The 13,834-nt window shown below is 39.6% G+C and overlaps 1 protein-coding gene across 1 annotated transcript in view; it reads right to left on the minus strand.

Annotated features, from left to right (window-relative positions):
• AASDHPPT (aminoadipate-semialdehyde dehydrogenase-phosphopantetheinyl transferase) overlaps window positions 1-13,834 on the minus strand; it is a gene marked incomplete at its 5' end in the record, with an annotated part of 22,749 nt that overhangs the window by 1,609 nt on the left and 7,306 nt on the right. Inside the window, 3 exons of the mRNA XM_010139319.1 lie at window positions 5,043-5,120; window positions 9,322-9,483; window positions 9,996-10,117. Of these exons, the coding sequence (XP_010137621.1) occupies window positions 5,043-5,120; window positions 9,322-9,483; window positions 9,996-10,117 (362 nt within the window). The remainder of the gene's footprint in view (window positions 1-5,042; window positions 5,121-9,321; window positions 9,484-9,995; window positions 10,118-13,834) is intronic.

Genomic DNA, 13,834 nt, shown 5'->3' on the forward strand with positions numbered 1-13,834 from the left:
TAAAGCGGAACGATCCCCTCCCTCGACCTGCTGCCAATACTTTGTCTAATGCAGCAGGGGATATTGTTAGCTGCCTTTGCTGCAAGGGGCCTTTGCTGTTTCACGTTCAACCTGGTATCCACGAGGACCCCCAGTGTCTTTCCTGCAAAGCTGCTTTCCAGCTGGGTGACCACCTGCATATACTGGTCTCTGGGGTTGTTTCTTCCCAGGTGCAACACTTTACACTTCTTTGTGGAGCTTTATGAGGTTCCTGTTGGCCCACTGCTCCAGGCTGTGGGGGACTCTCTGGATGGCAGCATGATCGCCTGGCTTATCAGCAACTCCTCCCAGTTTTGTGTCAACAATAAACCAGCTGAGGGTGCACTGCCCCACTATGCAGATCATTAATGAGGATGTTAAATGGGACTGGACCCAGTTTGACCCTCAGGGTACATCGCTAGTTATTGGCCTCCAGTCAGACTTTGTGCCACTGATGACCACAGTCTGGTCCCAGCAGTTCAGACAGTTTTCACCGCACCTCAGTGCCTCCTGAAGCAATACATATATCAACAGTTTCTCTAGGAGGATGAGAAACAGTCAAAGGCAGAAGGCACTGCAGTCCGGCCAGACAATAGTCAGTGCTCTCCCCTCATCTACCAGGCCAATCACTAAACTGCAGTTTACCAAGCTGGTCAAGCATGACTTTCTCTTGGTGAAGGTATGCTGACTAGTCCTGATGATTCCCCCGTCCTCCTTGCTGTGCCTGGAAACGGTTTCCAGAATTAGCTGCTCCACCATCTTTCCAGGGAACGAGGCGAGGAAGATGGGCCTCAATTCCCTGGGTTTGTGTCACTCCTTCTTGAAGATGGAGTGTCTTCAAGAATGTCACTCCTTCTTGAAGATGGAGTGTCTTCAAGAATGTCACTCCTTCTTGAAGATGGAGTGACATTTGTTTTCCTCCAGTCTTGGGGCATTTCTTCCAGTCACCATGACCAAACAAAGATCATTGAGAAGGTCCTTGCAATGATGTCTGCCAGCTCGCTCAGCACTGTGCATGCATCCCATAAGAGCCTCATACAAGCCTCTCCTCGTACGTCCGATTTGCTTCCCTGACCTGATATTCTTCCACCAAAGGGACAGCATCCTTGCTCCAGCCTTTCCCCCTCATCTCCGGAACCTGGGATTGCTGAAGGACAGTCTTGCTAGTAAAGACTGAGGCAAAGAAGGCATTCAGCCTCTTCCACGTTCTGCGTACTCAGCCCCCTGTCCCATCCAGCACAGAGCCCACATATTCCCTGGTCATCCTTTCGTTACCGGTGTACATACAGAAACCCTCCTTGTTGTCTTTGATGTTCCTGGTCAGACTCAGTTCCATTTGGGCTTTAGCCTTCCTAACTCGGTCCCTGGATGTTCAGACAATGTTTCTGTAATCCCCTCTGGTTACCCATCCTTGCTTCTATGTTCTCTATGCTTCCTTTTTGTGTTTGCGTTTGGCCTGGAGCTCTTTGTTTATCCACACTTGTCCTATCACTTGTTACTTGGGAGAAAAAAACTGACCCTCACCTCACTATGGCCTCCTGTCGGGTAGGTAGAGAGCAATAAGGTCTCTCCTGATCCTCCTTTTCTCCAGGCTAAACAACCCCAGTTCCCTCAGCGACTCCTCATAAGACTTGTGCTCTAGATCCGTCACCAGCTTAGTTGCCCTTCTCTGGACACATGCCAGCACCTTAGTCCACAGGACTCTTTCAAGCAGATCCTTTTGGAGGCCAAAGTCTGCTCTCCTCAAGTTCATGGTTGTGAGCCCTCCTCCCTGCACCCAGGATCCTGAACTCCACCATCTCATGCCCTTCACCAGCTTATTTGCCCTTCACTGGACGCATGCCAGCACCTTAGTCCACAGGACTCTTTCAAGCAGATCCTTTTGGAGGCCAAAGTCTGCTCTCCTCAAGTTCATGGTTGTGAGCCCTCCTCCCTGCACCCAGGATCCTGAACTCCACCATCTCATGCTCACTGCAGCCAAAGTTGCCTTTGGCCTTCACATCCCCAGTAGGATCCTAAGTCCATCAATAAGGTTGGTGAGTAGAAGGTCCAGCAGAGAACCTTTCCTCATTGGCTCCTCTATCACTTGGAGGAGGAAGTTGTCATTCATGGACTCCAGGAACCTCCTGGATGGCTTATGTCCTGCTGTTTTGTCCCTCCAGCAGATACTGGGGTGCTTGAGGTTCCCCATGATAAGCAGAGCCTATGAACATGAGGCTGCTCCTATGGGTCTGCAGAAGGCCTGATCCACTAGTTCTTCCTGGTTAGGTGGCATATAGCAGACACCCACTATAAAGTCACTTTGATGTGTCCTCTCTTTAATCCTAATCCATAAAGATGGCTCCTCATCCAACCCCAGGCAAGAGCTTCATGCACTCCAGCTGCTCTCTCACATAAATGGCAACTTCTCTGCTGCATCCTCCTAGCCTGACTTTATCCTAAAAAGCCTGCACCCCTTGATTGCAACACTCCAACCATGGCAGCCATGCCCCCAGAGTCTCCATGATCCCCAAAAGATTTTAGCCCTGCAATTGCACACAGATGTCTGGCGCATCATGTCTATTCCCCATGCTGCATCACTAGTGTACAGGCACTTTGGAGAGGCACCACAGCATGCTGAGTTCCCAGAGAGGGTTTGGGTAAATTGTCCATAAAGGTGCCTTGTAGGCACTTGTATGCTTACGTGCAAGTGCTGGAGGTGACCCCACATAAGGCCCATTTTGTTGATTTTGTTATCCCTCCCTGTCACGTCAAGGAAGGGAGGTCAGCAAAAAGGTAAAGGAGCAAAAATGTCTATTTTCTGCTTCAGTGTTTGAGCAGTCAGCAACTGTTCGGAATAAATGGAGAGAGAGCAAAATGTTGTAACAACACAGCAAAACTAAAAGCTGTCCAATGCAGACTGAAAGCAAAAGTTAATTGAGCTGCCTGTCATATTACATCCTCACACAAGTGATGAGGTGTTGGGACATTCTTGTCGATCCAGCATTTTAGGGACGAGGTAAAGCTGGAGAAACTGTGCCTAGAGCCATCACGCAAGTGACAACACAGACTCAAACCAAATATGAACTAAGCTTTGGAGATGAGTAGATTGTCTGAAGACAAGTGTGCTCTGACAATTCATCACAAGTCCTGTGAAATTTAGCAAGTGATAGACAAAAAGATGTTTTATAGCCCAGGCAGCAATTATAAAGAATTATAAACTTTCGTTGAGACCTGCCTCAGATAACTGTCGAGATCTAGGTAAGAGGGAAGGTAAATGTTCTGTCTCTTCAAGCACATAGCAATCACTAGAGTACATTTTAAGATGCTTGACACTAGAGAATTTAAATTCTAGAACTTTAAAGTAACAATTGGTCTTTCATGTGAGTTATAGGTACTTGCTATCAGGCTCTGAAGAAAGCTCATTGAAAGCACATGTTCTGCAAACAGGATGTAATGAATTATTCCTGTGATAGCACAGTGGGAACAGAAACAAGGACTGACATCCTGGAGCAACTGCATGTCTACACACTCAATTTTTTCAAACTAAGATGAAGAACACCTTTTTCTCTCAACACACCTGGCAATACCTAGAATCCTTTTTATAGTTCTGTTACAAAGAGAGAAGGCCGCTTTCATTTTTTCATGTTAGAAGGAGTCCTGAAAAGGCACAATGCCATAGTACAGAAATTTTCACTTCGTTTCCGTATTTCGGAGTCACAGGATGCTCACTTGTCCTATTTAAAATGACCTTTTTTCAGTGAACTGAGCTAATGAAATTTAGGTCATCACAAATTTAGTCAGTGGACAAGTATGCCTTTGAGACTTTTCTTGATTCAAAGACTTTTCATTGTAACTTTTGATACCATGCCTACTCTTTCTATGATAATTTTAAGGTGTGTGACAGTGATGGTAAAGGCCAATACTTAAAAATTCCATTTTTTTTGTAAAATGCTTTGGTAATTGTCTTTAGAAATAATGGCAACCTTCTTTTCACCTCAGACTGACATTTCTAAGTATTCCTATAGGGAGAATGATACATAAATTCCCAGTGGGGCTGTGTATGTCCTGTCAAACAGAATGCACATATTTTCTTGAAGAATATTTGAGCACTGATTTACCACAGTAAATCCTCAAAAGTAGTTTTTACCTCTTTTTTTAATCTAACCAATACTACTTAAAAGATCTGTCTCTCTGTGTATCCACGAACACAGATCACAACTTCATGACCATGATATATGTGAGCATGATCACTTTCATCCTTTTATCCATTCATTTGGCAACTACTTTTTTTCTAGTTCCTGGCAGAATCTTTGTATCTAAAAAACAGAAAACATCTAAACCATTTTCTTAAGAGCAACTAAAACAGCACAGACAAACCTGGCAATTTGTCACACTTTCCTATTTCAGCCACAACTTGCCAGTCTTCCTCAAATGTGACTTTTATTGCTATTTTCATGACCCAGGTCTTTGTTAAATTACACAGAAAATCCTTTTAAGCAGCTCTGTTGCTTCTCTCAAATCAGACACCACATGGAATGAAAACTAACACTGCTGTTCCTCCCATCTGTTGGTTGCTGCTGCTTGTCTCAAAGGTTATCTTGTCGTAATGGTGTTTAAGAGACGGATCTGCTCTGGGATACATGCACTGACAGTCTGCCATTAAAATCAACTTGGTGATGTGCCATACTAGTTTAGCAGTCCAGATTGGTTCACTGTTCTATTTCCCTCTGTGAAAACCATCTTTCCCATGAGTACTAGCAGGCTGAGACAAAAATCGCTTAATTTTCTCTTGAATGAACACACTGAATGCTGCAGCACATTCCAAATTTGACACTAGTTGTTGCTGTTCCCTGAAATAGCTTCTCCTTCCCAGATCTTTTCTGAAATAAACACAACAGAAGTAGGGGTAACAGTTGAGTAACAATCTGGTTAATACCGTGCTTAAGATAAGCTTTCTCCTTGGCCCTTTTAGCCACAGCATCAGACCAGGTTTAAGTTCAAGTGATTAGTTACCAAGACCTGCAAACGTTATAATTTCTTACATCGCAATGTTTCTGTGCAAATCCCTCCTGTTTCCCAAGAGCCACTGCAACATGATGACGGTCATCTAACCGGGTTTCCTAGAAAAGACAAAAAAATGGCAATGTAAATGCACTTTCTTTACCCTGTTTCCAGCAAAGACTACATAAATGTTTAGAATACGGTTTGGAACAATAGCAGAACATCATTTAAAATACCTTAAAATAATGATATTCGAAAAGTAATAGTCCTCTTCAGCACCTTTGTTGGAGAGCTCAAGGATGCAGACACATTAAAGAGTTAGCAGGGCTGAACTGGTTACTATAGGTTACCATCATCACACTCATTCATAGATATTTATATTCAAGTTTGTGACTTCACTGTCCCTTTACCAGTCCCCTTCTAACTCACAGGCCATACTACCTATCTTAGCTATCTGTTTTCCAGTGAGATGGATGGTGAACTTGTGGGAGGTGTTCTGAAACACAACAATGTAAGTGTAAACCTAAACCAATGACTCTTTCACTCCTGGCTTCAGACAGCACGAACTCAGTCAGAACTTCAAATTTCTGACCCAGCAGTCTGAGCACTGCTCTGTGAAAACACAAATCAATTTTCCTCAAAAACCATTTTAGATGTATATTAGTAATACATATATTAGTAGTATTAAATTAGTAAATTTAATAGTTCTGTTTAAAATTGTTTTCTTCTAGAAGGGATCAGAATTCATCCAAAACACTTCATTTCAGGGGAAAAAAAAAATCCAAACCATTTTTATATGCTGTTTCTGAGAAATGTTTATTTTATAGACAAGTCATAATACTGTTAGCTTTTTAAAAATACATATATATGATGGTAGGGGAAAAAGTGTTTTTCTTGTTTCTTTATCCAGAAACTTTCACATAATTTCTGCACAAACTTCCTAAATGGAAATCAAGAATAACAAGAATTTTACCAAGAAAACCAAACAATTTAGGTATCACCATTAATCAGCTAGTTTGGCTCTTCTCCTACTGAGGGTTATGACTGAACCTCCACTTCCTTGGGAAATACTCTAACTGCACTACATTACAATGTAAAGAAAGCATCTTAACGTCCTATTTCCTCTGACAGGTTGCTGGTTGCCTTTTTCCCTCTTTTAATCTAAGCAAAACATCTTTTAAAACAACGCTGTCAGTCTGCGTTAAGCTTCTCCACAGTTTATCTACTATACAGGATTTTCAAAAGATTTCAGTTGCAGGGATACCATTTCTGTGATTCCCAAACAACCCCGTACATAAAAATAAGTGCCAAGATGCTCAGCCGAGACCTGCTCAACTGAACTCAGCCAAGACACCAGCTGCTCCAGTCGTGCAGCAGCAGCACAGTGATAAGGTCAGGGGACTTCACTGGCAAAGATGTGGGTGTCTTGGCAGATAGGTGCTGGTGTAGGAGTAGAACTGTTTTTACTCTGATCTCTTCAGCACCAAAACTGTGCCTATTTTTAATCCTAGTCCTTCCAAAACAGTTGGAGGGAATCTGAGTAGCAATCCCTAGGGTATTGTACGAAAACAAGCACCTAAAGCTAAACCAATCGACAAGGTCAAACGACAAGGGCTGTTTCTGAGCTACTGCCTTCAATCCAAGCTCAAAAACGTACGAGAAGCAAAGGATGGGAAAGACTTCAAACGAAACTAAACCCCTGGAAAAGGGACAGCAAACAGTCAACTACACAACAAGGTAGTTCATTTGGTATTTACAATGAAATAACAGGAAAAAAGATTTTAACATTTATAGAAGATTCTATCTCCAATATGAACAGGATTTGCTCTTGTCAAGGGTTTCAGAGCGCATGAACAAAGTCAGCTTTGATTTGCTCTGATTCACTAGTGCTTCTCTTGACCTTTTTTTCATGACAAGTATAAGGTGGTAGAACTTTGTCTAATCTATGCTTCTATGTTGCTTTTTTCACATTACGTGGTACTTTCTGAAGGATATTTCAGAATATTTTCTGTAATTTAAGTGGGTAAAATCCCCTTTATTTCTCTCTTCTGTTTTTGATAAATTAGGTTTCCTTTAAAACCGAAATAAGACAATCCAAAATATGTGATAATTGGATTTTAAACAGCCTTGTTCTCTTCAGTCATCTCCTATCATAAAGATATAGGTAGATCTGAAAACTAAAAGTGAGGTCATTACATTTTTTTATTTGATCAAAAAAGTTCATTGAAGCAAACTCGGTGCAACAGGGAACACAAGGAAAACACTACCCCAGTAACATGCAGTCTTACAGGCAATCCTTAATGATCTCTCTTAGATGATTCTTCCATATTTCTCAGAATTACTATTTTCATTTAACAAGTTTTTCCAATAATGAAACAGAAACCCCCCCAAAAAAAACAACAAAAAAGAAGAGACTTCTGTAAGTAAGGAAATGGGCACAAATTAAAAATAACTTGGAAGAAGACAAATAAAGTGATGCTTTATTTTAGGCTGGGGATCGATAACTAAGAAACTAATTTTTTCCAATTTCATTTTAATAAACATTGATACTTAAATTAAACTATATCCCAATTGGGTTCATATTTAAATGAAACTTATACAATAAATCCCCGCTTTGAAATACTAAAATCTGCCCTTGAGAAGCAGGAGGGCAAGCATGGAAAAGGAGACATTCCTCAGACAAAAATTAAATTAAGCTTCTAGCAGTAAATGCTAAGTAATAAGGAAAAAAAAATCAAATAATTATCAAGCATTTAAGTAATACAGGGAGTTATTTACATCATCACTTTCAGGCTATTTTGGTCTATCAACCACAGGCATGTCAAAGACCAACATTAGGAGTTCCATAACTCAATTAAGGAGGTAGATGCTTCCCTGACAAAGGTACCCTGTTAGCATTAATACAGAAAGCATTCTGTTATGAGACACGTCACAATTCCAACTTCATCACACACCCAATTCCTAGAGAATAGGTAAGATCAGTAAGAGGGCTCATTCCATATGGGAAGTCTTCTAAATCAAGACAAAACCAAATGTGGTGAGAAATGCTGAAAGCAATGAACTGTGAAGAGGTCAATTTATGCTACCAGTTAAATGTTCCTGGTACACTCACTCTTCTTTGCTACACGTGTACGATAAAGGTGGTTTGTACACTATACAAGCGTACAGTAGAACTCCATCATTTAGACAAGCTCTACTGAACGAGTTGTCTCCAACAACTGATATTTAGATATTTTCAAAATCTAAATGGGTGTTTGAAACTGAATACTCTGGCTGAAAAGTGCTCTTGTGTATTTCGTGAAATTGCAAAATGTGTATCCTTTGACTTTCAGTCAGCTTACATCAGCTGCACAACTCACAGCAGATGGGAACAAGGTGTTCTTTACAGACAATTTTCAAGTTAATTCTTTTTCATTTCTTCCTTTGTTTTAAGCAGTTGAATGAAAACGCCTCCGGGGTGTAGAGAAATGGTTTTGTGATTTAATTTTTGTAAAAGCTTGGTTTCTTACAGTAATTAAATAATTTGAGATCACTGCATGGAATCATAGAACCATTTAGGTTGAAAGAGTCTTAAGATTAAGTCCAACCACTAAACCACATTCCTATCAGTTTTCTTTCTATACCCTTTAAACTACATTAGATGCTATTGATCACTTTCTACCAAATCTAATGGGTGTTTTAGTGGTAAGTCAAGCCATAACTTTCAAGAAGGAAAACCAAACAAAACCCCAAGAGGGTTGAGCCCTAACTAACGTTCCAGTGAAGCAAAGGCAAGTTTCTTGCATCTCTCTGTTCCCACAGCAGCCAATCAGCACACGAACCCCAAACCCACAAAAGCATGTTTCTACCAGCTTGTATGGACAAGATCGAAGAAACCCAAAGGAGCTGAAGATATCTGCATTTCAAACATTCAACACAAACACTAACTAAAGGGGTTAGTTATCGCTAGTCCCATCTAGACCAGCTGACGAAGAACTTTAAGACTCTGTTCAGAAGTCAAGTCTGAACATGCTTCAGTGAACTTCCTGCACGCCCTAGGATTAATTCATAGAGTGAAAGAAATATACTCCAGGAACAGAAAAAATAAAAAAACCCCACTATAACGAATGTATCTTTGGGTTTTGAGATCAACAAAAATACTCATAAATGCTGCGGATTTATGTCCTAAATTTTGATTGGTATATATTTAATGAGCTTATATAGGATAAAGGTGTGAAGTCACAATTAAAAAAAAAAAAAAAAAAATCAAAGGCACAATGCAACCACAGGATGTTCAAACTGTTTATCACTATTGAAAAAATAAATTTGAATATTTCTCACCTCAAATGTCCACTCTTCTTCATTTTCTCCATCCAGAAGCATTTTTGTCTCCGTATATACCTTTCCTACTTCCAGTTGCAATGGGGACACATTAAATTCAATTCTTTGCAAGTTGAAGCCGATTCCTACTCCAATAGCCTTTAAGAAGCTTTCCTTTAAGGCCTAAAACGCAGAATATATTTTATTCATATTGGCTGATTTCAAACTCTTCTATAAACATTACTTCTGAGCAGACGCTGCAGACCCAATGAATTTAAGACTACTGTAAATGTGAGGGTAGACTGATGTAAGCATCAAGAAAAAAAAGCTATCAGCAATGTTAATACCTAGCCTAACTTGCTGCTTTATAATGAAAGTGCAACTGGAATTACCAAGTGGCACATACAGATATGAACTCTATCTTGTTCTGGGTGAACTCATTTCTTTTTTCTGGATATGTGTTTAAAACTAGTCGTAAATCCTTCTAGAAATGTCAGCTGTACTATGGTTCTCAAAGTTATTCTGACATTAAAAAAATCTCTAAAACATAAAACTCATTAAAATATTATCTCCACATGAGCATGAAACTAGAAAAATATACAATTTTAACATAATGAAAATAATAACAAAATATATCAAAAGAGAACATGCAGGTTAGAGCACTGCAGTCTTTAAATAGACAAAAAAAGTATTACCCAGTGCCGATGAAACATATCCAGCTGCATCCACTCGTTACTCATAGACTTGATTACACCCCACTCTGTTTCAGTAAACTGTCGCTTCATGATGCGAAAGAAATTTGGAATTGAGCTACTACCTGTAAATCAGAGATATTTACAGGTATTTGAATATAGTAATAAGTAAATGAATTACCTCGTGTTATTGCTCTAGGAAGAAAAAAGAAATTATGAATCAACTCTGCTCTACAATCTGAATTTATATAGCCTCAAAGCAGTGACGCTGATGATTGTTCAGGACACAGTATGAAAAAAACCATTTCTATAGCAGAATTATTGCATTAAGCATGCAAAATTGAAGTTAAACATATTATGGATTTACAGCATTCTCTAAAAAGGGAAGTATTTAACCAGTGCTGATTTTACATAAAAAACCTTACATTCAGCTACAGAAGTAGCACATACAGTCTTTGACATCTGACAGCTTGATCTAGTAACACTTTATAAAACAGCATACTAGTTGTCAGAGTCCATCAAGCTATTCTGCCTCCTGCCCTTGGATGCTGGGACACAAAAGAAACACTTTTTTTAACCACATCTAGAAATACAATCTCCCAAATTTATCATAATGCATATTAAGTCTTTTTGATTTACAGTGGAAGAATAAATAGGGGTAGGGAGATGTCCATACTCAGAGTAAGAAAGATACCAAGGGAAAAAGAAACACCACCAAACCTTCAAATCCTTCGATTAAATTTAAGCCTCCTCTAAAACCAGGTGTAGCTGTGTAGCACTGCCACAGCACTTTCCCCACTAGTTTAAATTTATTTTGCAGAAGACACTACAGACTATGTGGTTATATTGATCAGTGGCATTCCAACAATATGGAGGCTATGGACTTAATTACATGCTTGGCTAATTACTCACGGCCTGTATCATTAATCAGCATACCATGTAATCTGCCCATTCGGGCTTACAGCTGGCTAAACAGACAATGGCAGAAAGCCATCTATTTTCTTCAGTAGGGATAATAAAAATCTGGATAGACACAGTCTCACATAATGAGACAGAATTCTTTGTAGGTTATGCAACGTTCCTATTAAAAAGAAAATATTAATTGTATTTAATCCAAAACATATCCTCCCAATCCACACTACTTTTAAGAACCCATCACTAAATAATTGCTTAACAAAGATGCAGATTCTAACAGCAGCTCTGCCACTGATTCTGTGAGTGACTATGGGCAAATTCTCTACACTAATGTCCCCCATCTTAAACCGGGGGTAAGGGTATTAACCCTTCTCCATAAAGCGGTGTCTTCCACAGGTATCTGCGCACAATACAAAAAGAGGTATTGGCAGCAGTACCAACTGAGCTGAACAATCTGATGTCAGGCTAAAGCACACATCCAGGTTTTCTGACAATTTCTAGATCACATTGCAAAGTGTAACCTGACATACACATCACACGAGACATGGCAGTGGCATTTCGGAGATGCCCTCAATTTCATTTATATAGACAGAATGAAGAAAACATCTTAAGACAGAAATTTTGACAGTTGCAGTAGTCAGCTAATGGAATGATCCAGAACAATCGAAGGACAGAACTAACTTTCCTCTCTGGACAAAATGATGGTACTGGAAAAGAAAAGCAACCACAATGTCAACTATGTTTTTATGAATTACCACAGCAAACGAAATATCCATTTACTCAGGCAATCTAACTTCCCTGAAAGAATGAAAAATAACAAACAAACAAATTGCTCAATTTGGAGAAAGGTTACTGTCTTTCATCTCTCTCAGTTTATATGATCAAACAATTGTGTTAACACCTCCTCCAAACACTGAACTTAATATTTTTCTTCCTCTTCTTAAGTATTTAGGACAGCAGTGGTGAGGCACCAGCCTGTTCAGGTGAGTCAAACTACAAAACATCCAAAAATGTCCTATTGAACCCTTCCTCCTCCATTACTTCCAGAGTTCTCTTGTTTTCAATAACCTGGGGCTATTCACACTACCTGAGAAGACTATTCTTCGCACCTAGAGGCTCCTGAATTGTCAGTCCAAACCTTTTCACATGCAGTGAATACACAAAATACTTAAACTCTTTAATATACCAAACGTATACCAAACCCAAATGACACTGCCTTTTCACTCCTTGCTTACCCCTTGTCTTTGGTTTCTTCAACTGTTCATCTAACCTTCTCGATGCTCATGTTCAAATTTACACAGTACTTTTGACTCACCTCCAACTGTCCACTGGAAAAAAGTCCTCCTCTGAAAAAAAAAAACAACCCTGCCGTTCCCTCCCATTTCCTTCTTAACAGAGCACAGGAGCACAGTTGCTTCACTCTGAGGAACGGATTAGATCAGAGGAGCTAGGACTGTTATTCTCCACAAATCACTAGCAGTACCACAGCCTGCCCAGCCCATTCCCCCACATTTGCTTCCCTATCAGAGAAAGAGAGATTCACAGCATCACGGAAAAACGTAGGTTGGAAAGGACCTCTGGAGACCACCTGGTCCAACCTTCTGCTGAAAAACAGAGCCTTACGTTAGGTTATGCAGGACCCTGTAAAGCAGAGCCTTTCACTCCTTCTCTGGGCAACCTATTCCAGTATTTTACAGTTCTCATGGTGAAGAATTGTTTTATCAAGACAGAATTATCCCTGAAGCAACCTTAGCCCGATGCCTTTTGCCCTGCTCCTGCACAGCCTCATGAAGATAACTACATCTTCTCTATAAATAACTTTCAGGTGGACTGTGATTAGATTACCCTCCTCAGAACCTTCCCCTCTTCAGGTTCAAACAACCCAGCTCCATCAACATTTCTACGCAGATCGAGTTCCCTTTAATCACCTTGGAGGCCCTTCACTAAACTCTCTTCAACGTTCTCGTATCTCTCGTGACCTACGTGGGAGATGAGAAGGGGACAAAAGCAGGAGCAGCAGAGAATTTTATTTTAGATGCTACATTTTTTGCTTTTCAGGGAAAATAAAAAGTGCCTCAAACATACTTGTCACAATTTACAAACTTTCCTTTGAAAGAATGATTACGAGTCCCATATAGCAATTATTCAGTCAGTTTTAAATTTCTCTTTCTAAATTATCTCCCAATTTGCCAACTTGCTTTAGGAATAAACTCACTTATCAACAATTATACAAACACTTGGACTTATTTCTGTGACCATTTAAATTCATTAATAATCCAAGTTCCACTTCATTAATAATTAAATTCCACAGTTTTCAAGGGTGGAGTTTACAGCAGACGAAGGAAATGCTTTCAAAATATTAGCTATTATGAACAAATGCAAAAAGAAATTTTGAACAGTATATCAACTATAAGTGAGGCAATCAAGTGGCACAGGTGAGGAAAAAGTATGTATACAGAACATTGGAAATAGTTTAAGTTTACATTGCCAGGAATTGCCACATTCAAAATTTGTAGCTGTTGACTTAGATTTTCATAAAGTTTATAGTGAAGTTATTTGGCTGATGACTGAACAGCTATTTGCATTTCTGAAAACAAAAAGTGTCTTTATTAATAACATTTCTATGATTAGGTTTCCATGCTAAATAAAAATATTATTTTAATGGTACTAATAGAAGGTAATTGTGAAAAGAGGTATTGCTAAATTTTTGACAGAATACTTGGAGTAGTCAATATGTTAAATTTCAAAGCAAGAAAACTCTCAAATTGGAGCTTTTTTTCATCAATCCCACCCAACTCCGACAACTTCAGCTTCATATTTAATTAAAAAACCTCATCCCTATCTTCCCTCCCTCTTGCCATGGTAATAACTTTTGTGCCATTGGCTCAGTCTTTCTGTCTGCTGAAATGGCTCTTTGAATTTATCCT

This window comes from Buceros rhinoceros, unplaced genomic scaffold, assembly GCF_000710305.1.
Source record: "Buceros rhinoceros silvestris isolate BGI_N320 unplaced genomic scaffold, ASM71030v1 scaffold10077, whole genome shotgun sequence".
Taxonomy (NCBI): Eukaryota; Metazoa; Chordata; class Aves; order Bucerotiformes; family Bucerotidae; genus Buceros; species Buceros rhinoceros.